The sequence below is a fragment of the Herpailurus yagouaroundi genome, unplaced genomic scaffold, assembly GCF_014898765.1.
Source record: "Herpailurus yagouaroundi ecotype Mexico unplaced genomic scaffold, PumYag 196, whole genome shotgun sequence".
In the NCBI taxonomy this organism is placed as follows: Eukaryota; Metazoa; Chordata; class Mammalia; order Carnivora; family Felidae; genus Herpailurus; species Herpailurus yagouaroundi.
The window spans coordinates 6024528-6045153 of NW_024412427.1; the positions used below are offsets into that span (position 1 = coordinate 6024528).

General features: G+C 54.9%; 2 protein-coding genes across 2 annotated transcripts; both read left to right on the plus strand.

Moving 5' to 3' along the window:
- Window positions 1-996: 996 nt before the first annotated feature.
- MAFB (MAF bZIP transcription factor B) lies at window positions 997-4002 on the plus strand. The gene has a single exon (XM_040447059.1). It carries the CDS (start codon window positions 1026-1028, stop codon window positions 1995-1997), a length of 972 nt encoding a protein of 323 aa, XP_040302993.1. The 5' UTR covers window positions 997-1025; the 3' UTR covers window positions 1998-4002.
- Window positions 2764-19639, plus strand: LOC121012035 (translation initiation factor IF-2-like). The gene is made up of 3 exons (XM_040446793.1): window positions 2764-2908; window positions 5929-6833; window positions 19299-19639. Exons 1-3 carry the CDS (start codon window positions 2764-2766, stop codon window positions 19323-19325), a joined length of 1077 nt encoding a protein of 358 aa, XP_040302727.1. The 3' UTR covers window positions 19326-19639.
- The last annotated feature ends 987 nt before the right edge of the window (window positions 19640-20626 follow it).

The following is a 20626-nucleotide window of genomic DNA, read 5'->3' on the forward strand; positions in this document are numbered from 1 at the left end:
CAGGAGGGGAACTGCCCCTGCTTAGCCCGAGGGTCCCCTGAGGCTAAGAGTTGGATTTGAACACAACTCTTGGAGCCGCAAACCCACCCCCAGCACACAAATTACGCGCAGACCTGCGGAAACACAGGCAGGCACCACCGCACACACTCGTACGGCCCCGCAGCCGCGCGGCGCACGGAACGTCCCCCACTGGGCGGGGGACGCTGGGGAACAAAGGGCCCGAGAGGTGTCGTCCCGGCGTTCCTTTTGAGCCTCCTTGGGGGTGACAGGGGCTGGGGGTGGGGAGCGAGGGGTAAAGAGCGAGGGGAGCACGCGAAAGGGGTGGAAGCGGCGGCCAGGCCCACGGAGGGGGGGGCGCCCCAAAGGCAAGCGGGCGGGGACCGGGACCTGGAGGGTGTTGGGGGCTGGGCCGGGGCCCGCCGTCCCACTGGGCTCCAGCCCTCGGCCAGGCCTCCGCGGCTCTCCGGCTGCTGGGGCCGCCAGTCAGCTGACGCGGGGGGCGGAGGAGCTGTCAGGCGCGCCCCGCCCTGCGCCGCCGGGCCGCGGGGGCCGTGCAGCCATTGGCCAGAGCTCTGGGCCGCCCTGGCCCCCGCGCCCCGGTGACATCAGGAAGGCGATAAAAGGCGGCGGCGGCGCCGGATCCAGCACAGCTGCGCCGCCGGGCTGCGAGCGGCTGCGACCGAGAGAGCCCAAGAGCAGGAGAGCTAGAGAGCGAGCGGCGGGCGCTTGCCCGGCGCCTCCCCTCCGCCCAGCCGCGCGCCCCGCTTGCTTCTCCGCCCCTCCCGACTCGGCCCGGCCCCGGCGCGGCCACAGCCCCGAGCTCTGGGGCGGCGCAGGCAGCCTCGGGACTCTCCGGCGCGCCGCCGCGTCCCCAGACAAAGGCTTGGCCGGCGGCCCCGGCCCGCTGCGCCCTCGGCTCCCCGCCTCCCGGGCTCGCGGCTCTTCGCCCCCGCTCTCGGCTCGGCGCGCCCCGGCCGGCCGCAAAGTTTCCCGGGCGGCAGCGGCGGCTGCGCCTCGCGTCAGCGATGGCCTCGGAGCTGAGCATGGGGCCCGAGCTGCCCACCAGCCCCCTGGCCATGGAGTACGTCAACGACTTCGACCTGCTCAAGTTCGACGTAAAGAAGGAGCCGCTGGGGCGCGCGGAGCGCCCGGGCCGGCCCTGCACGCGCCTGCAGCCAGCCGGCTCGGTGTCATCCACACCACTCAGCACGCCGTGTAGCTCGGTGCCCTCGTCGCCCAGCTTCAGCCCGACCGAACAGAAGACTCACCTCGAGGACCTGTACTGGATGGCGAGCAACTACCAGCAGATGAACCCCGAGGCGCTCAACCTGACGCCTGAGGATGCGGTGGAGGCGCTCATCGGCTCGCACCCGGTGCCACAGCCGTTGCAGAGCTTCGACGGCTTCCGCGGCGCGCACCACCATCACCACCACCACCACCCACACCCGCACCACGCATACCCGGGCGCCGGCGTGCCCCACGACGAGCTGGGCCCGCACGCGCACCCGCACCACCACCACCATCACCAAGCGTCGCCGCCGCCGTCCAGCGCAGCCAGCCCAGCGCAGCAGCTGCCCACCAGCCACCCCGGGCCCGGGCCGCACGCGGCCGCCGCGGCGACGGCGGCTGGTGGTAGCGGCAGCGTGGAGGACCGCTTCTCCGACGACCAGCTTGTGTCCATGTCCGTGCGCGAGCTGAACCGCCACCTGCGGGGCTTCACCAAGGACGAGGTGATCCGCCTGAAGCAGAAGCGGCGGACCCTGAAGAACCGGGGCTACGCCCAGTCGTGCAGGTATAAACGCGTCCAGCAGAAACACCACCTGGAGAACGAGAAGACGCAGCTCATTCAGCAGGTGGAGCAGCTTAAGCAGGAGGTGTCCCGGCTGGCCCGCGAAAGAGACGCCTACAAGGTCAAGTGCGAGAAACTCGCCAACTCCGGCTTCAGGGAGGCGGGCTCCACCAGCGACAGCCCCTCCTCTCCCGAGTTCTTTCTGTGAGTCGTGGCCGGTCCTGGCCCCCGCCCTATGCCCCGGGCCCGGACTCCCCGTCCCCGTGTCCCCCGCCCCGGACTCCCCCCGGACCCTGTCCCTGCCACGGCCCCAGCCTTGACCTGTTTGACTTGAGGGAGAGGGAGGAAGGGCGCGCGGGACGCGGGCGACGGGAGGGCGCGCGGGCAGGCAGGGGACCTTGGCCAAGAGGAGAGCGGCGCGCGCCAGCGCCGCCTCCTAGACTCGAGCAGAGCCAGAGCCAGACGAGGGGGTGGGAAGTCCCGGAGCAACTTTCCTCCAGGCTGGAGGGCGGCGAGGCATAGTCCCGAGGAGTCGCCAAGGCCGTCTGGAGACTCCTGGCTTTCTGAACTTTGCGCGTTAAGCCGGGGCCGCTGCGTCGCGGCCCGGAGCGCAGTCCAACCCAGGAAGAGAGCAGCGAGGAGAGGAGAGGGACCCTGGCGTCCGGCAGGCGCGAGGCGAGGCTGAGCGAAGGAAGGAAGGAAGGACAGACGGACCTGTCTGTCCAGGGTCCGGAGAACACTGGCTCTCAGCCCCGAGACGCGGGCCTCAGTTAGGACGTTCTGCGCGCAATTCTCATCAGTTTTATTGCCTGCTCCATTATATAGAAAAAATACGAAAATCTGCATTAAAAATATTAATCCTGCATGCTGGACATGTATGGTAATAATTTCTATTTTGTACCATTTTCTTGTTTAACTTTTAGCATGTTGTTGATCATGGATCATAACCCCCTTGTTTCTTTGAGTGAGAAGGGATGGCAGTTCAGAAACTCCGGCGGCTGCTTGCCGGGGTTCAGTCCCGGCTGTCGGCTTGTAAATACCGCCCCGCCAAACAGCTTAGAGAACGTGGCAGCAAGCTGAGTGTCTTCGTTTGGGTTTATGATTATGGCATTATTTTTTGTAAGTAAAAAAAAAAAATAGTTCTGGGCATTTTGCATCAGAAAACAACTTTGTCTTGGGGCACCCTTGGAAGTTGCATGTTTTCTCCCCTCTCCCCGTCTTCATTCGGTCCTCTTGTCCCTTCCGCTTCAGTTTTCAGTTTTGTGGGTGTCGACAGAAAGAGGACCCGGGTCCCAGTTCCTGAATATCAGGAGAGGGTAGCTGCCCAGTTCTGAACCCGGGAGGAGCACGGCCCAGGAATGTCTTCACTCCTACCTTGCTAATTCGGGTGTCCCAAACTGACACCCTTAACAAGAACGGAAAGGAAAACACATCTTATGTGCTTTTTAATGCAGTCGGAATCACCCCAGGGTCCCTTCACAGCCCTCCAGGTCCATCCACACTAATTGCTGTGGCTGCGGTGCTCTTAGGGTGAGTAGCTTCACCAGCCCGGACACCCAATGGTGCCCAATGGTGACCCAAACGTGTGCTGAACCTACCACCACATTCAGAAAGTACCAGAAACCCAACCATTGGCAAGTAATTTTGCAACTTTCAAGCGCGTCCTTTAGACCAACATGTTCTGTGTGTTTCTTTCCCTGCTTTTGAGCTAGCAGGTGAGTTCCCCCCCCCACCCCCTTCAGTTGTATAGTAGTTATAGGGAAAATCTGGGTGTTTTTCTTTATTACCTTTTTTTTCCTGCAGGTCAGTAAAAGGATTTAAGTTGCACTGACAAAAATACCAAAACGAAAGCGTATTTTTTAGTTCCCATTTGAGATTGCTGGCGCTGCTGGCCGGATGCATTTTTGAGTTTGTATTAGTTGATAAATTAACAGTAATAACAAGATTGTATGAACCGCATGGTGCTTGCAGTTTTAAATATTGTGGATATTCGTCCTGCATCAGAAACGAGCTTCGGTTTTTACGGATTCAACTGTGTTGAAATCAAATTTGCTGCAACAGAAATTTGTTTTTATTTCATGTAAAATAAGGGATCAATTTCAAACCCTGCTTATGATATGAAAATATTAAAACCTAGTCTATTGTAGTTTTATTCAGACTGGTTTCTGTTTTTTGGTTATTAAAATGGTTTCCTATTTTGCTTATTAAACCCATGGAAATGGTGTTTATTTAGAGGATTCTGCGTGCGCCTGACTTTGACTTTCTTCTCTTGCCTTTTTAAGAGTCGAATCACTTTGGGGACACTCACCCTCCCTGGCCAATGGAGAAACAGACCAGGTCTGGGCAACTCTCTCCCTTGCTTGTGAGTGTGTATGTACATGAGTCCCAAATATGTTCCTGCTTCTCACTCTAGGTAGAGACCTCATTTGGGAGCGGGTTTGTGAGCTGAGAGGGGACACGTTTTGGGGAGGCTTTCAGGCTTGAGGATCAGGACTGGCCTGCTAGCCTGCGGGCTCTGAGGTACAGATCGGCCGATCCCAAGAAGCCCAGAAGCCGGAGCTTCCTGATGGGGAAACAGGGGTCTTTTTGGCAATCAGGCTCAGTTGGCCCTGCCACTCTGGCCTTCCTCCCTGGGCTGCAAGGCTCTCAACTTTCTCCTGCCCAGCGTATCTCGCTGCCCAGAGTGAGAACGCCTGCCTGCCCTGAGTGGAGGCCTGTGCCTCCTTCCCCAGGACTTGGAGAAGCAGGTGGAACCCAGCACCAGGGCTTTCAGGGTAAGGCTCTTCAGACAGGAAGCCCTTCCTGCGGACCTATTTCCTGGGGGGTGGTGTGCCCTGGGCACACATGCCACTCAGGCCTGGAGCCCTCAGACCCACAGAAGGGCACTGCATGTCCTGACCAGGATTTCAGTGACTTGCCAAACTGGGAGGTAGAGGGGGCTTGGGGCATCATTCTGGTGTAGCCACCCTGCAAACTGGACATCCTTGACTGGGAGGTGGGCCCAGACCTTCCCTTTTCCAGATGCTCAGAAGAGTCAAGATCTCCCGTCTAGGTTACCTAAAACCCCTCTCAGCCTTCTTGCAGTCCTGTCTATAATTCAGAGTTGGCCTCAGATATTTCTGAGAGTGGGAGTGGGATTACCCACCCCCTGCCCCCAAATCCAGAAAGCTTCTCTGCTCCTTTGGCAGTGGCTGGGTCCAACGGGCTTCTGGTATCTTCAGACCCAATATCTATAGTCCAAGAGACTCAGCCTTCCAGCCCTGGGGTTCTGTGGCCCAGAGTTCCTAACATGGAACTTCAGGACCTGAATGGGGAGAGGCCAGAAACCCCAGCAGCAGATCTTGGAACTAGAGCTGGGAAGAGCCAGGGAGAAGGAAGGGAAGGCTGAAACTAGCAGGGAATAGATTTTGGCCTGGGATTCCCGGAATCCTGGGCGTGGTGGTCCCGGTCTGGTAAGGACAGACCAGGGGAAAAAAATCCGGAAAGTAAGGATGCAAATACTACCGGCAGTGATATCCATTTAATAGCGTTTTGGTGTTGTTTAGTAGAATTCTAGCTTGAATTAAGTTCCAAGGCCCAGGTCATTTCACCAAGCCAAAGATACGCCTGGCACAGAAGGCTTTGGCTGAGGCTGGGGAGAGGGATGGTGGCCGCGTCTGCCTGTGAAGTCGCTCTACCTGAGTGCACATGGATGAAGGAGCAAGGGGGTGTGATTAGTTGGGTAATTGTGTGTTCAAGGGCACGTCCACAAATCTGATAAGAGCACGGCCAAATGTACAAGTGTATCCCCTGTGGGGCGAAAGCGGTTTTGGCCAGGCTGAGAGCTTGAAGAAACCCCGCTGTACGAACCTGGAGACCAGGGGGGATCACCTGGGTTCCATTTGGCGGAGGTTTGACTCCCCTTGGAATAATCCCGAACGGACTGGCTTCTTCCACTTCTAGAGCCACCTGGACTCTGCTTGAAAAAGCCTCTGGGCTGGGGAGGGTCACAGACTCCAAGGCGTTGGTTTCCCTTCCCCAGAGCACGGAAACACAGACACCAACCCAGTGAGCGACCAGCATCTAGAATGACATGGTGGGTCAGGCAGTTTCAGAGTGACCAATTGCATCTCTGAGAAGCCTACAACCACACCTCGCAGTCCTACACACACACACACACACACACACACACACACACACACAGCACCCACACCGACGCCCTCGCGGGCGGGCGCGGTCAGTCCCAGCACCCACCCGCTGTTTGGGCACCAATCGGCCCCGGGACGCACGCGGGCGAGAGCCGGGCAGAGCGGGCGGCGCACCGGAGGGGGCCGGGACCTCGAGAGACTCCGGGGCGGGCAGGCCCTGGCCGTGTCTCAGCCCGCAGCCCGCCGTCCCGACCCGCCACCACGCCGCGGAGCCGGCGCCGGCGAGCGCAGGAAGAGCGAACTGGGTCCCGAGGCCCTCCGGCCCGGCCCGGCCCGGCCCCGCGGCTCCTCTTCTGTTCCCGCCGCTGCGCCCTGCTCGCGGGGTCCTCGCGCTCCTCCACGACCCCGGGGGCCACATCTCCCTGCGCCGGGACTCGTCCCTGCCCGCACTGGTCCCACGTAGACAGGCTGGCGCCTGCAGCCGGGGACGCACGCCGAGTGAGACGCACACGGCCCCGGGACGGTGGCTCGCTCCGGGCCGAATCCCTGGCTGGGGCGGCCCCCGTCGGGTCGCGGGAGCGAAGCCCCCACGACCCCCTCCCCCGGGTGGCACAAAAGTGCGGGAGGCCGTGCGGGCGGGATCGGCCGCCGCCACCTTCCGCGAGGGGTCGGGTTGGCGCTCGGCGCGGCGGACCTGCAGCCTGGGGTCCCGGCCCGCGCGCAGGGGTGGCGGCTGCAGCCCCGCTCGGTGGGGTCTCCCGCGGCCCTACTCTTTGCCATTTCCCTTTCCTTCAGCCCTTCCTTGGCGAACTCTTCACTGCAGAAAACTTTCTCCCTGCGTTTTGGCCCCACGTCCCTTCTGCCTTCAGACTCCGCCAGGCGAGGAAGGGCTAAGGCAGCCGGGGCCGCGGTGTCCGGTAAGTGCGGGCAGCGGCGGCGAGGGGGTGGAGTCGGGCTCCGGGGTTCCCGAGCCTCCGTGGGGCACCGGGCCAAGCCAGTGGCTCTGGGCTCTCCCGCCTGGACGGCTTCTGCTCCCCAGCCTTCCCTCGCGTCGTCCGCCCGCAGCCCGGCTGGTGGGGATCGACCTCTTGCAGGATCCCCGCCGGCCAAGCCGGGCCCTCCGTGGCAGAAGCCGGCACAGCTGGGGCTGGGCCCTAGACCCACATCCCTCTATTGGTCCCAGCCCGCCTTCCTTAGATCCAGGGTCTCTGGGCACTGTTGTGGCAGGGCCATCCCAGTCCCAGGCAGAGGTGCCCACCTCCATGCCACCCACTCTCCTGGGGCACCTGTCCTCTTAGGCCTAGCGTGGGCGTGCCAGGAACCACGCCAGTGTGGTCATTTATTGGGCTTTTCTGTGACTAGAGTCACAGCTTTTGCCATGCCAGGCAAACCCTCCACTCCCTCTGCCACCCACCCCTACTCAAGCTCGGTCTCGGTAGGGCCCTGGAAACAGCTGGCTTGGGAGATTCCAGCGGGGCCCTTGCAGACTTGCAGATGCAAACCCCGCTTCGTTGCCGCTCTGTTTTCAGAAAGGAAAACCCAGAAGTGGCTTCTTGCGTAACCCTTCCCTGTACAGCCTGCTGTCTGCTGGCCTGGCCTTCCATCCCAGAGATAGCAGTGTTTGGATTTGTTATGTAAGGAAGGGAGGATTAGAGGTTTACTCTGCTCCTCCTCCCCCCACCAAAATAAAAGTCCTCAAAAGGCGCCTTTTGCAGACACCGTCTTTTCCAACAGCAGCCCTCCTAGAAGAAGTCAGTCTGGTTCCTAGAGCTGCTCCCAAGCTTGGGCCCAGCGCAATCCTCTGAGGAGACTTGCCAGCTTGCAGCGAAGGGAGAGTCCCTGATCCAGGGTGGACCGGCTTGTCGGAGGAAGTCACCATAAGGCTTCCCAGGCTGGCGCTTACCTGGCTCAGAGGACTAGCTTTCTGTTTGAGAAGGCTGCTGCTAGAATTTTGCCCCTTCTTCTGTGTCTGCTCCTAGGAGCAGGCATCCAGACCACGGAGAGCATTCCTGTCAGCTGGGGAGCACACATTCTCTGTGCTTTGAACGCCTTCGCCGTGTTCCCCATGCATTTTCCACACCTTACGTCTCTCCAGCATCTAAAGTCCCCTTTTCCATCGTGCGACACAAATTACCTTAAAAGATGAATTTAGATAAGAAGATCGGAGCTGACTGTTCTCACCTGCAAGAAATTAAATGTATGAGATAAGTTGCTGCTCCAATTTGGAAAACCACCTAAATTATTAATAAGGGTTTGTTCCGAGGCAAAATTCAGAATGCCTTTCTGCATTCTTTGCCTGTGAAGTTATTTTCCTGTAAAGTAGCAGCCGCTTGTTACACAGTCCTTTTTATTTGTATCAAAAAAGGGGATCCTGTCCTCAGGCTGGAGGGGCAGCCGCAGAAGCAATGGGAGGAGGCCTGATACTTTCTGGAAGAAGCCAGTTTTGGCGTGAGAAAGGGGCAGAAGCCCACAAATTCAAAACTTCTATCGCCCGTGCCTTCCCTGTGGGGCTCTGTGCGTTTTACAGGGGCTTACACTTCTTTCAGTAAACAGGCAGGGGGGTGGGAAGCTTAGGGGTGCTCATTTCAGAGCTGGAGAGAGCAAGGCAGGCATTGAGCCTGGCCTGTGACTCCATCGGGAATCAGGAGCTCACTCTCAAGTCCCCTTGTTTCTCCTCGTGTCACTTTCACTGCCTTGACCCTGCCAGGGTTACGTGCACCTGTTTCCTACTCAGGAGAGGCCCTGGGCTTGGATTGGTCTTGGGGACTCAGCTCTGCTTTCCCTGAGTGGGCCGCCCTCAGGGCATTGCATCTCCCAATGCAAGGCTTGGCATTGGCCCTCCTTGGTGTCCTGGGAACTGGAGCCCGGTACACATGTCCCTTTGCACGGACAAGGGGCAGCGAGTTCACGAGGTCATGGGGCACAAGAGGCGTGGCCAGATCATGAGGTTAGTCCTGTTAAAATGGTTCACTTAATTCTCTGAAGTGTGGGCTACTATTGTCCATGAAGACGGAGAAGTAGGCCGAGACCAGGCACCTCTTGCCCAGCAGAAGATGGAAAACTTGAGTCCCCCCACCCCATACCAAAATTTGTATTTTTGGCATCAGATTCCACAAGTTCACATCCCTTATCTGAAACACCTGAGGGGGGTGGTGGTGGTGAAGAGCGTGGGGGAAAATATGGAGGGGTGGCAAATAGCCCTTGTGGAGGAGAGTTTCCTTTCTAATTCCCTTTGCACAGGGTAGTCTCTTTCCTGGGGGTATAATTACCATTTTCCACCCACAAGTCTCCCTGCCCGGACACACAGATGGACGATGGGCTCCTGGAGATACAGCAGGACAAACATAAGGGGATCAGAGGGAAACTACAGCATCAGTCTCTCACGGAGAAGCCAGCAGCTTATGGTGGTCCTGGGGTGTGCGTGTGTGTGTGCGTGTGTGTGCGTGTGTGTGTGTGTGGTGGGGCCCACTTGGGCATTGCTAGCTTGGGACATTGATGCTTTTCATAATCAACAGACCCCTCACCTTTCATCTGTTCTCAGTTGAACTTTCCAGCAAATGGATCATAATTAGCAGAGCAAGTGTCTATAAAAGCAGCAGCCTCTAGGTGAGGCAGTTTTGATGGAATCATCCTTAGTTTAACCAAAGCTGTTTCTGGTGCAGTATGGAAACTTCGAACCTTCACACAGATGTGCTTACACTCTTAAGGCAGGCACGCGCATAAACACGTATGCAGCTCGCTCTTAAATTCACAGAGGCAGGCAAGCATGTATGTGCACACGCTTAAATCCCCATGCGCTTATCTGCTGTATCTGCACTCTCACACCGTGTGCACGAAAGGCACACGATTGTGCATATACCTGTATGGATTTATGCTTGCACTGAAAGCCAAGGATTACATACGTGTAAACACCCTGACAAAATGCATTTGGGTCCATGATCATCTTTACATGTTCTCATCCACAGACATACGTGCTTTGTGTATCGGGCACTGGCCTTCACACCGCCCCCCGCCCCCCAAGCACCGTGTAACAAGTGAAATGTGGCAGTGGCGGGGTTAATGGAGGCCCAGACTCCCATAAATATTTATATGAAGCACTCGAGATCTGGAAGCAAGAGAGGAAAGCTCTGGAAGCAAGAGAGGAAAGCTCGCCCCACAAGCCCCTGTCAATCATGTACTGCTGCATGTTACCTGTCACAGCCAAGCCATACGATATGATTGTACAATGACCACCGTGAGGGTCACTTTTATGCTGGTGCACACGGCCCACTCCGTGCCTGGCCAGGCAGCCCAGCAGATGTGCCAGGTTGGTCGCCACTCCTAGGATTCTCCTGCATGCTTCAAAAGGAAGCCTTTCAACATTGCTGTTGCAGGTGCAGAGTTGAAGGCGGAGCAAAAGCTTCTTGAATATCTGAGACTTGGCTTCTCCAGTGAAGACAGAAGCTATCCTGGCAAGACGGCCTGTGGGGGGCGGCTTGTGAACAGGTGGGTGAGAGAGAGAGGTGGGGCTCCTGGGCTGATCCGATCCAGCTTTGCTATGGCAGGGGCTCCAGCTTCTGGAGCTGCTCTGGCCCACCAAAACTTTGGGTCCCAAAGGAACCTACTGTCCCAGTTCTCCACAACTGCTACAATCCTGCGTTCAGCGAATAATCTGCTTCCGGGCCTGCCACCTAAGACTATCCATTCAATCGCTGAACAAACATTTGTTGTGTGTCTTCCATATGCCAGGCATTGTGCTAGGTGTTGGCAATACAACAATGAACAAAACCAGAAATAACCCCAGCAAACAATCCTCGTGGAGTTTACAGTCTAGCAGGAAAGAGAGAGCGTGCGAGCAGTTAGATGTAACAGGAATCGGTGTAGAGTTTCAAAAGGAGAAAGCAACCCGGATCTCTGAGAGCATCTGTACTGAAGTGAAGCTGACCTAGCCTGGGGAGAGTGATCAGGGAGGGCTTCCTGGAGGGGGTGATATTCGAGCTAGGATATGAAGCCTGGATAAGCATTATCCAAGTCGGATGGGTAAGGGAAGAACATTTTAGGTCTAAATTTCTTTCTGGAATGGGAAATTTCTTTCTCCTTGCTCAGGACATGTGCTTGGTACTCCCTCTGCCTGCACCGTCTTATTTCAGAGAGAGCTGTGGCCAGCTCCCTCACCCCCTTCACTTCCTTGCTCAGATCTGTCTCCCCTTCCTGATGAGGTTTATCCTGACCACCCTACCTGGTCTGGCAACCTGCTCCCTCCCGCCTCCCTGGGCGCTCTGGACCTGCCTTATTCTGCTCTACTGACCCTTTTCTTCTCACCCCTCCCCACCTAATGCTAATCACCTTGGAACACTGGATTATTTACTCATCTAGGGCTTATTTTCTGCTTTTTCCTGCCAGCACATAAGCCCTGTGAGGTCAAAGTCTGATGACTTTTGTTCACCCATGTCCCTAAGCACTATGAGTGGTGCCTGGCACTCAGTAAGACCCCAATAACCCAGTAATTGGTTGAATGAATATGTGTTGAATAAAATGTACTTAAAAAGGAAAGGGGTAATGTCTGTGAAAGCATGGCTTTGAGGTCCTAGCTATCTCTCATCTATCTATCTATCTATCTATCTATCTATCATGTATCAGTATCTAGTTTTTTGATACTCCTTGAAATACATACTGCTAATTAAAAAAACAACAACAACATTGTTTGTGTATCATCCACTAAAATCTTGCATCCCTCAGTGGTACCCTTTGGGACACATTCTGGTATCTGTGTGTGAGGAGAGAGGCTGACATCTGATATGAGAGGCAGGTCAGGGAGCACTGGGCGTTGGGGGGGGCACAGGAGGGAGGGAAGGCTGGGAGGGGGGGCAGAATGGAACTCAGTCTGGTTGTTCCCTCTAGATTCTTGGTGGGTCTTGGAAGAGAAAAAGGCAGGGGTGGGTGGAATCAGAGATGAATCTTGTTGGGATTCAGAGGGCAGGGAACTAACCAGCCTCACTCCTGTTTCTGATCCCCCTCCCTTCTCCAATTTATCTACCCCTCCCTCCCCCCCCCCCTTTTAATCTCATGCGGAAAAAAAGGCTCCTTTCCCTGTTGCTTTCTGAGCTAAGAAGAAAACCTCCTAAATACTTTGTACCCTTGACAAGTTATTTTTAAAAAGAAATAATGTCTCTAAATCTAACATTTGTGATGATTTTTTTTTTTTTTAAAGAAAACACTGCGCAAATCAACAGCTTTCTTGTTTTAAGCAATTGCTAGGGTTTGGAGAGCCGGCTGCTTGGTAAACACTTTGTAAACATCCAGAAAAGATTGTATTCAGTGTCCTCAAGTCAAAATCAACCTCCCCCGAGCTCTTGCTTTGTGTTTCATTGATACAGGAAGAGGCTTTCTAAAAGTGGAAGGCAGGGGGGCCTGGGTGCTCCAGTTTGGTTAGGTGTCAGACTCTTGATTTCGGCTCAGGTCATGATCTCGTGGTCATGAGATCGAGCCCTGGATTGGGCTCTGTGCTGAGCATGGAGGCTGCTTAAGATTCTCTCTCTCCCTCTCCCTCTGCTCCTTCCCCGCTCATGCTCACTCTCTCTCAAAGTAAATGAACCCCCCAAAAAACCAACAACAACAGATAAAAGCGGAATATAGAGGAAGAGAGGTTGACATGATTCCAGAGGACATTTCTTTTGGATAATTGGGGCTGGGAAATTGATATACATCTGTGAGCAGCCCCGGGCCCCACCCCACCCTCTTGCATTCTTTAAGACTTTTGGCTCTTTACCTCATCCTGGAAAGGATCAGGCATTGGGGCCATTTCATAGCTAGGTAAATAGAGTCAGGGGAACTCCTGTTTCTGGGCAGAGCTGGGAGAGAGTGTGTCTCCAGGTGATGGCTAAGACCACTGGCAAGTGAGCCTTTCCAAGTTCGTGCTGTTCTAGTTCTTGAGAAACAAGCCAGTTTCTTGGGGGCAGACCTGCTTTCATATCCCCTCTGTGATGCACGCTTCTGGCTTTTTCCACCACCGCACCTCAGTTTGGAATGTCCCCACTTTGTTCTGGGTCAGTTCCCAGAGTCTCATAAACTCGCTTTCCAGGCCCCACCCTGCACTGGCCCCTCGCAGACTGCCAGGGTCCTCTTCCAAAACCTTACCTCTGGTCTCGTCACTGTCTTGTTTGCAAAAGCAACAGCCCCACTAGTTTGTCCTTGTCCCGGAAGAGAGCAATGCTTCAAATTTCAGTTCCACCTACACCATGGCTCTGGCAGTCCAAGATGCTGAGCCAGATTCTGGGGCGAATTGGGGAAGGTCAAAGGGCAGGAGCAAAGCACAGAGGCCCCTGGGAAGAGTCTGTCCTGACCCTCAGATGAAAACCTCAAAGGGAACCCGTATTTGCCTGCCCATCGAGCTTCTGTCCCTTTCAGAGTCAGCAGGGAGTGACCACTCCCTGGGTTGTATACTTTTATATAGTAGGGAAGTCACGTATCAGTTGGAAATCAGGCTTCATATATCTAAAACACCTTTCTTTTGCTCGAGATGGCCAAAAAGGTTGATTCCGTTGGGTTTTCCTGGATGGCCTGCCTTCCTTGCTCCATTTGCCTGTGGGAGGAGAGTGCACCAGACTAAGAAGGCTCCAGAAATCCTGCTCTCAAAAAGTGGAAGCATTAGGTTGAATCCGATGAAATTGTTGCCATGAACTGGATTCATTCTGCAGATCGCAGACCTGTGAGCCTGGCTTTGGTTCCTGGGATTCTGCCAGGACTTGTTAAAGCGATGGTATGTGGGTAGCAAGGCACTCGGTGGTCACCAGGACCCGGGTCAGGCTCCATGTCAGGCTCATCCCTGTGTCCACCTCTGAGGGGCAGACCAGGGGCTGTGGCCCCAAAGGTCCCTATCTTCCAAACGCTTTCCGTACGCCTGGCAGTGAAGTGCTTTTGCAGCTATTAGCTCACGTAACCCTTATAGTAACTCTAGGAGGCAGGGAGATAGTCGCGTTCTGCTGGATGATGTTAAACAACTTGCCCAAGGATGCACAGCTAGTAAGTGGCAGTGCTGGGATTCAAATGCAGGCTCTTATCCAGAGTCTGTGCTTTTAACTATTATGCTCTTAAGCCTGGGGGTTGGATGATAGGTGAGGTAGAATTTGTAACTGGGTGAAAAATGCTTCTGGGGTTTTATTCAGTGAAAACTTGACTCTGAGAGGAGAGCACCTCCCATCCCTCCAGACCACCCTCCACCATCCTTTTGAGCCACCTGTGCTCCACTAGGGACATTGCTTTTTCACAAAATTCTTTTTATTGAGGTATAATTAACACGTAACTTTATATTAGTTTCAGGTGTGCAACATAATGATTCAATATTTGTATATATTGCAAAACGATCACCATAGTAAGTCTAGTTAACATCTGTCGTGGTACGTAGGTATAGTTTTCTTTTCTTGGGATGAGGAGAGACTTTGCTTTCACATTATTTTTTCTGAGGTACTGACAACTAGTCCTGCTCAGAAACCATCTATGGCTCTCCATCACATCCAGGACCTATTCCAGATCCTATGGCCTGGCCTTCAGTGCCCTGCGTTGTGAGCCTTTGCCCCTCTCTTCTTCACTCAACATCCTGGCTCTGGCCACATTGACCCCAGCACCTGCCTTGGCTTCTCCAGCCTCTCTGCCCCTGGACCTGAGCTGTTTCTCCATGAAGTTCTCTGCCACCCCTAATCCACCCCTCTCTAGGTCATCTCCTTCTCAATCACTTCTGGGTCACAGATGCCAAAAGGAAGACTTTGTCTGGTTTCTGAAACCCTCACTGGAGCTGAAGCGGGTGGGGGGGGGGCGGCTAGAAGAAATTCGGGTTGTGGAGCCAGACAGACCTGGGTGTAAACCCAGCACCTCCTCTCCCTGGCTCTGGGGACCTGGGGAATTCAGTTCACCTCTCTGAGCCTCCGTTGCCTCTTGGTAAAGTGGAGAATATGTTGCCCTCTTCTTCCGGCTGCGGGAGGGATGTGCGGAGATGTCTGGTGGCTGGTGGGTGCTGTGGTTACCGCAGGCTGGGCTGGTCTGGTCAGGGGTCACCCCAGGAAGATGTGAGCTCGGGAGAGGGCTGGGAAGGAGGTGGGACTTCAGGAAATGCTCCCAGAAGCAATCTGGAAGGATAGACTTAGCCGCAAGCCCAGACTCCTGCATTGCAACACGGAGACTGTCAGGCAGGTCTAACCGGTTCTGCTGGCCGGGATCTCTGGCTGAATTCACACCGAAATTGATTGGCAGGGAAGGCCCCTGGAAGGCGGTGTGCAAACCCCAGCAGGAGCTCCTGGGAAGTAGGCTTTACAGCTGTGAACGTACTGTGGGAAAGAAGCTGGAGTTTCAGCCCCGAGTGCGAATATTCTCACCCCCACCGGCTTTTTCCAGATGCTCAGAGCCCAGGGAGCCTTGACTGACAGGGCTTTCCAGCATTTTCTGGCATGGTCGCTATGCAAACTTGCCTCCCACTTAGGGAGCCACTTTTTGGAGAGAACATCTTGAGTCTTCAGGCCAAGGGCTGGGGTCCCTCACGTGGTGACAGCACCGTTGCGTTTTGGAAGCTGTGTTTCCATCAGTCTGCGTGGGGCAAGTGTGGCCTGGTACACATGTGTGCATGTGCACGTGGACTTAGGCAAGAGCGTGTGTGCACACGTATACACAGCTGCCGAACCACAGCGTGTCTGTGGTTAAGATGGGGGACCCAGCGTCAGGCTGGCTGGGTATGACGGCCACGTCTGAACTTACTGGCCCCGTGGAAAGGCTGCTTTCACCTGGAGATTTCAGATTTTCTATCAGCTGAACAGGAACTCTGATCCTGTCAGAGTTGAATCTCTTTTGTGCCTGCAGAGAGTGCTTAGCACGGTTCCTGACCATAGTAGGGGCTTGATAAATAGCGATAGCTATTTTCACTGTAGTGTAAATCTAGTTAGTCATATTACAGGTAGGGGTGCAGACTCTGTAACCAGAGTGCCCGTTCCAACATGCTCTAGCTGTGTGATTCTGGACCAGTTACTTCACTGCTCCCCGTCTTAGTGTCTTCATCTGTAAAATGGGGTGATAATATTTGCCCCCGCCTCACAGGGTTGTGTCAGAAGGTGCTTACAACCGTGGATACGTAGTGCTCTGTGTGTTAGCTCATGGCCGCCATCATCACCACCATCATCTTCTCCATCTTCACTCTCGTGATCCTTACCTTGTCCGCCATTTTCGGTACCCACTGACTTTTCCAGAGGAAAATTGGCTGGTTAGGAGATTTCTAAGGCACTCCAAGCTCAGACCTTCGAGAAATATCCGGTGAAGTCTCCAGGCATCACCCAAGGTAACATGGCTCCGAATTCAAGTCCTGCCCCAACGGCCCCTGCCTTGGCCCCTCTGTTCACAAAGCACTGTCAGCTTTGGCCTGTCCCTCTGAAGGCACTCTGGGTAGGGGGTGAGCAACGGGCCCTGTGCCCCAGAGTCTGCCTCCTGGTGATGACACTTGGCTCCTTCCCAGCCAGCAGGGGTGTGCCCAAGTCCTCCTGCGAAGTGGCTGAGTCAGGATTTGAACTGAGGTCCGTCTGTCCCCAAGGGACGTGGCTTTGCCTCCTTGCTTTGGAGTCCCTGCCGTCTGGCAGTCCAGCAACTTGAGGAGGCTGTCAGAGCCTTGTGGGAACTCGTGGTGCAGGGTGGAAATAGGGGACAGCACAGCACAGCACAGGGGGGACAGATGGCACCGAATGGGAGCAGGGAGAGGACCAGAACTGCTGGACTGGACCAAGCAGGCTCAGGAAAGGGAGGAGGCAGCATTTGGGCTGGTGATCCACCGGGACAGACAGACGGAGCTGGAGGAAGGGGCTGCCCCGGGAGAGGAGTCAGCCTGGGTGAAATCCCACAGGCAGCAGCGGAGGAAGTTTCCAGAACAGCAATTGGATTATCCAGGTGCCCTATTTGGCTGGAGAGGGAGGTGCAGGAAGATGGCTAGGATTGGAAAGAGGAGGCCGCACGCAGGTCCTAAGGGGTTGACTATGATGACGAGTTAGGGTGTTAGCTGCCATGTTGCTTCTGGGACACGCAGCCCCCCACATGTGCCCCTTTGCACGGTCCAGCACGCGGACGTGGCTGCTTGAACTGCGAGTGGACACCTGACCCAAGCTGGGCCAAGAAGCGTGTGCTTCCCCGGAAATTAGAATTTGGGTGCTGGGTTGCCGGTCAGGGTGTGGTGGGAGCTCGAATGGGGAGAAAGGGTGAGGACAGGGAGCCAGGCGACATCACCTGGGCCTCATGCGGGAGGAGTCAGAGAATGCTCTCTGCAGACAAGTGGGGAGGAAGCAGTCACGTAGAGAATGCTGAAAAGGTTGAAGGCGGCTTAATATGGCTGGGGGTAGCGGGGCGGGGAGCCAAACCATATCACAAATTAGTAAAAAATAGGAAATTAAAAGCAGCATAGAAGAGTGAGGTTGAACAGAAGTGATGTTACGGTTCCCATCCGATATAAAGTTGTGTTGTGATGGGCCCCCATGTGGACTCTGGGCTTCCTGGCGGCCAATGGGAAGAGGGAAAAAAGATCAACTTTGAGACCCTACAGTGCTCCTTAAAGAAACATAAAGAAACCCACTGCTCAGGAGAAATGTAGGCATTGCTGGTTCTGGGGCTGGAGGGAAATCTCCCTGGAGGACTGCCACGTACCTGGAGAGATTCTGGTCAGGGAGGCGGTGAGTGGAGGCAGCATCTTGCTCTGGGAGTCAGAGACTGGATTCTGCTGCCAATTTCACTGTGACCTTAGGTGGTTGCTTAGCCTGTCCGAGACTTCGTTTCTTCTACTGTAACATGGGGCACCTGCTTAGAGGGCTCTGAAGGTGGCTTGACATTTGTGACAGAAGTCCCAGACACACTGTTGTTGGTCAGAAGGCCTAGCCTCTCTCTCGCCCTCCTTCTGAAAGCTATCTCCCTTTAATTACACTTTTTATTGCTCTCCTGCCCTCTCCCAGCCATGGGCTAGCTCCTCCCCAGGTCCACCCACTGCCTCTGGGACCAGGGCACCGCCAGGTGGTTGCTGGCATGGTGCCTCCTGGAGTCAGCAGGGCCCAGCCGATGTCCGCAGTGGAACAGAATTCAGAGACAGGACCCCCCAAGCCCACGTTCTCCCAGGGTCTCCCCTGTGCCTGGCCCCGGGTGGGGCAAGAAGTTTCCCCAACACAGCTCAGTCCCCATCATGTGCTCCTTAGTATCCTGTACATCTTCCTCACGCAAATCCCAGGAATAGATACATAATTCTGCGCAATAAGTTGTGTTAACGGCCATTTCCCTGCTAGGACACGTGTGTCATAAGGTCTGGTCTGTTTTGTCCTGTACTGTTCTGCTGGCCTGCTCATTACTTGCTGCGGAGTGAGTGCTTGAAATATATTGGCCGAATGCATGAATGAATGAATGAATGAATGGAATGAATGAATGAATTGAACGAAACCTCGTAATGGTCCGTACTGTAAGGTCCTGTAAGACCAGGACTCTTTTTTGGAGTTAAGAAAACTATAATTCATCTTATCTTTCTACGTCTTTTCCAGGTCAGTTTTGACTCATTTGTCAGGCTCAGCCAGAAAGGTGCTCTCTTAGGAGAGTCACAGCGCAGCTCAAGCATCCCCCACCCATTACCATCCCCCCACCCCCCAACCTCTCCAAGGTTTGCTCAGGTTCCTTTCCCTGTACATTTTATCTCCTGGGGACTGGTTATTCAGTTTCGTGACCTCTTGACTCCATCACTTACGTGATTTTCAGGGCCCCTTGCAAGATGAGGATGGCGGGGGGGGGGGGCTTGTTTCACAATTATGAAGAAGTTTAAGATGGCGACAGAGTGAGCATTGCCCCTTCTAGCTGCAGGGCCCCCTGTGACGGCACAGGTCCCATGCCCATGAAGCTGGTCCTGATCCTGTGATGACAAGGACATTGTAGGTGCGGTTTACTGCTTCTTCCCCCTGCCCTGGGCCTAACACAGTGCCTGGTCCTTATTAGTATCTCATTTAAACACCAAATGAACGAATGAATGAAGACAGATGTATGAGTAGACGTTACAGAGCCTCTCTGAGCTCCCATCTACAAAATGGGGATATCTTGCTTTCCTCCAGGCAGGCAGGGAAGACCCTCAGCCTTAGGGCCACGGGATCATGTGGTACATGTCCCAGAACTATTCAGATGTAGGTAGTCAGAGGGCAGAGGCCAGCTCTCTGTGGGGCCGGGTCAGGCTGGCCTGATAAGGCCAGCGGACTCTGCTCTCTCTGGGCAACCCGCCTACTTCTGATGACGAACTCCTACCTGGCTGGAGGCCAGGGCCCGGGGTGAGGCTAGGACCTTGCTTCTTTAGAAACCCTATCGACTGGGCAGCTACTGCGCTGGGCATTTTTCATGCATCATCTTTTATCCTCATTTGGCAGATGGGGAAATCAAAGGTCAGAGAGTGAAAATGGCTCGTCTCAGTAGGCAAAGGGCAGAGTCAGCCACGGGCGCCTGATCTGTCGTCTCTTAGACCGGTGCCCGCTGAGGACGGAACGTTCGCATCACACAGGGTGTTTGTTTGCAGAGCCGCGCATGGGTGTGTGAGCGTGAGCTCACTGGAGTGCGCAGGCCTCGGGACACTTGCGTCTCAGCTCCAGACCCTGCTGACCTTCCCCGAGGGCCGGACGGTGACTGCGTGGGCAGGGCCCAGCCGCCCCTGAGGCTGGAGGAGGCAGCCCAGATTCCTGCCCAGCCTTGGTCGGTGTCCCCATCAGGTGCCCTCGCCCCGTCAGCATCATCGGGTTTCCTGGTGTACCATCTTTGCACAAATATTTGAGTGTGTATTTACCTCTGTGTCTTTATTTTTTATGATTAGAGAAATATTGGTTTTTAAGCTTAAAACCGTACTGAGACTTTTGTGATACCTGTGTAAGCTTGTTTCAAAAGATTAAGGAAAGGCAAAGTGTAAACAGAAAAGGAAAGGGCTAGAGGCACTGAAACCCGACATTCCCACTGTAAAACCGTCATTTCTATACCCCTCCCAGACACACACACACACACACACACACACACACACACAGACACACACACAGACACACACACACACACCCTTCTACAGACTCCAGAGGCCAAAAGCTGACTGTCCACCTTGAGAGCTGGCATTCGAATGTTTGATGTGGAGGCCCCCTGCGCCACACGACTTGGTCTAACCCCCATCCCCCCCGCTGGAGTCTTCTATCCGCCCACTTTCTGCCTTGTACCTTGAAAGTGTTTGCATTTCTGACACTTGGCAAGAGGGGCACTTCTTTTTTAAAACCCAAATGAGTCCAACCTATACCCAGTGTTATGAAACTCCCTTTTTCCTTTTGCTTCATATGGTTTTGACATCTCGCCTGTACAAAGTCTGACTTACCTTTTTAACAGTTGCATAGTGTTCCAAAGAGCTGCCGCTTGAAACGTTGTTCTTTATCACAGAGCAGCAGTGGATGATACGTGGAGCAGAATGTGTGCGACAGGAAACTTCAAAGAAGTGTCCTGCCCGGGGCATCTCACGGTGGTCAGGCTCCCAGAAGGATGGGGTCTGTGGGTACGCCTGCTTGGGCCTTCCGACTTGGCGGGAGGCCTTGGCCCGGAGGAGAGAGCACAAGGCTAAGTTCTCCGTGCAGGGAAGCATTCTCTTACACACCTTCATGCTCACATGTTCACACGCTTTCCTCCACACACACATCCACACACACACACACACACACACACACAGACACACACA

Bases quoted from the DNA above. Each gene is read 5' to 3' on its own strand.
- MAFB (XM_040447059.1), top strand. From the start codon at position 1,026: ATGGCCTCGGAGCTGAGCATGGGGCCCGAGCTGCCCACCAGCCCCCTG.
- LOC121012035 (XM_040446793.1), top strand. From the start codon at position 2,764: ATGGCAGTTCAGAAACTCCGGCGGCTGCTTGCCGGGGTTCAGTCCCGG. The intron at 2,909-5,928 runs GTAAGTAAAAAA...CACACCTCGCAG, and splicing joins TGATTATGGCATTATTTTTT to TCCTACACACACACACACAC. The intron at 6,834-19,298 runs GTAAGTGCGGGC...CTCATTTGGCAG, and splicing joins AGCCGGGGCCGCGGTGTCCG to ATGGGGAAATCAAAGGTCAG.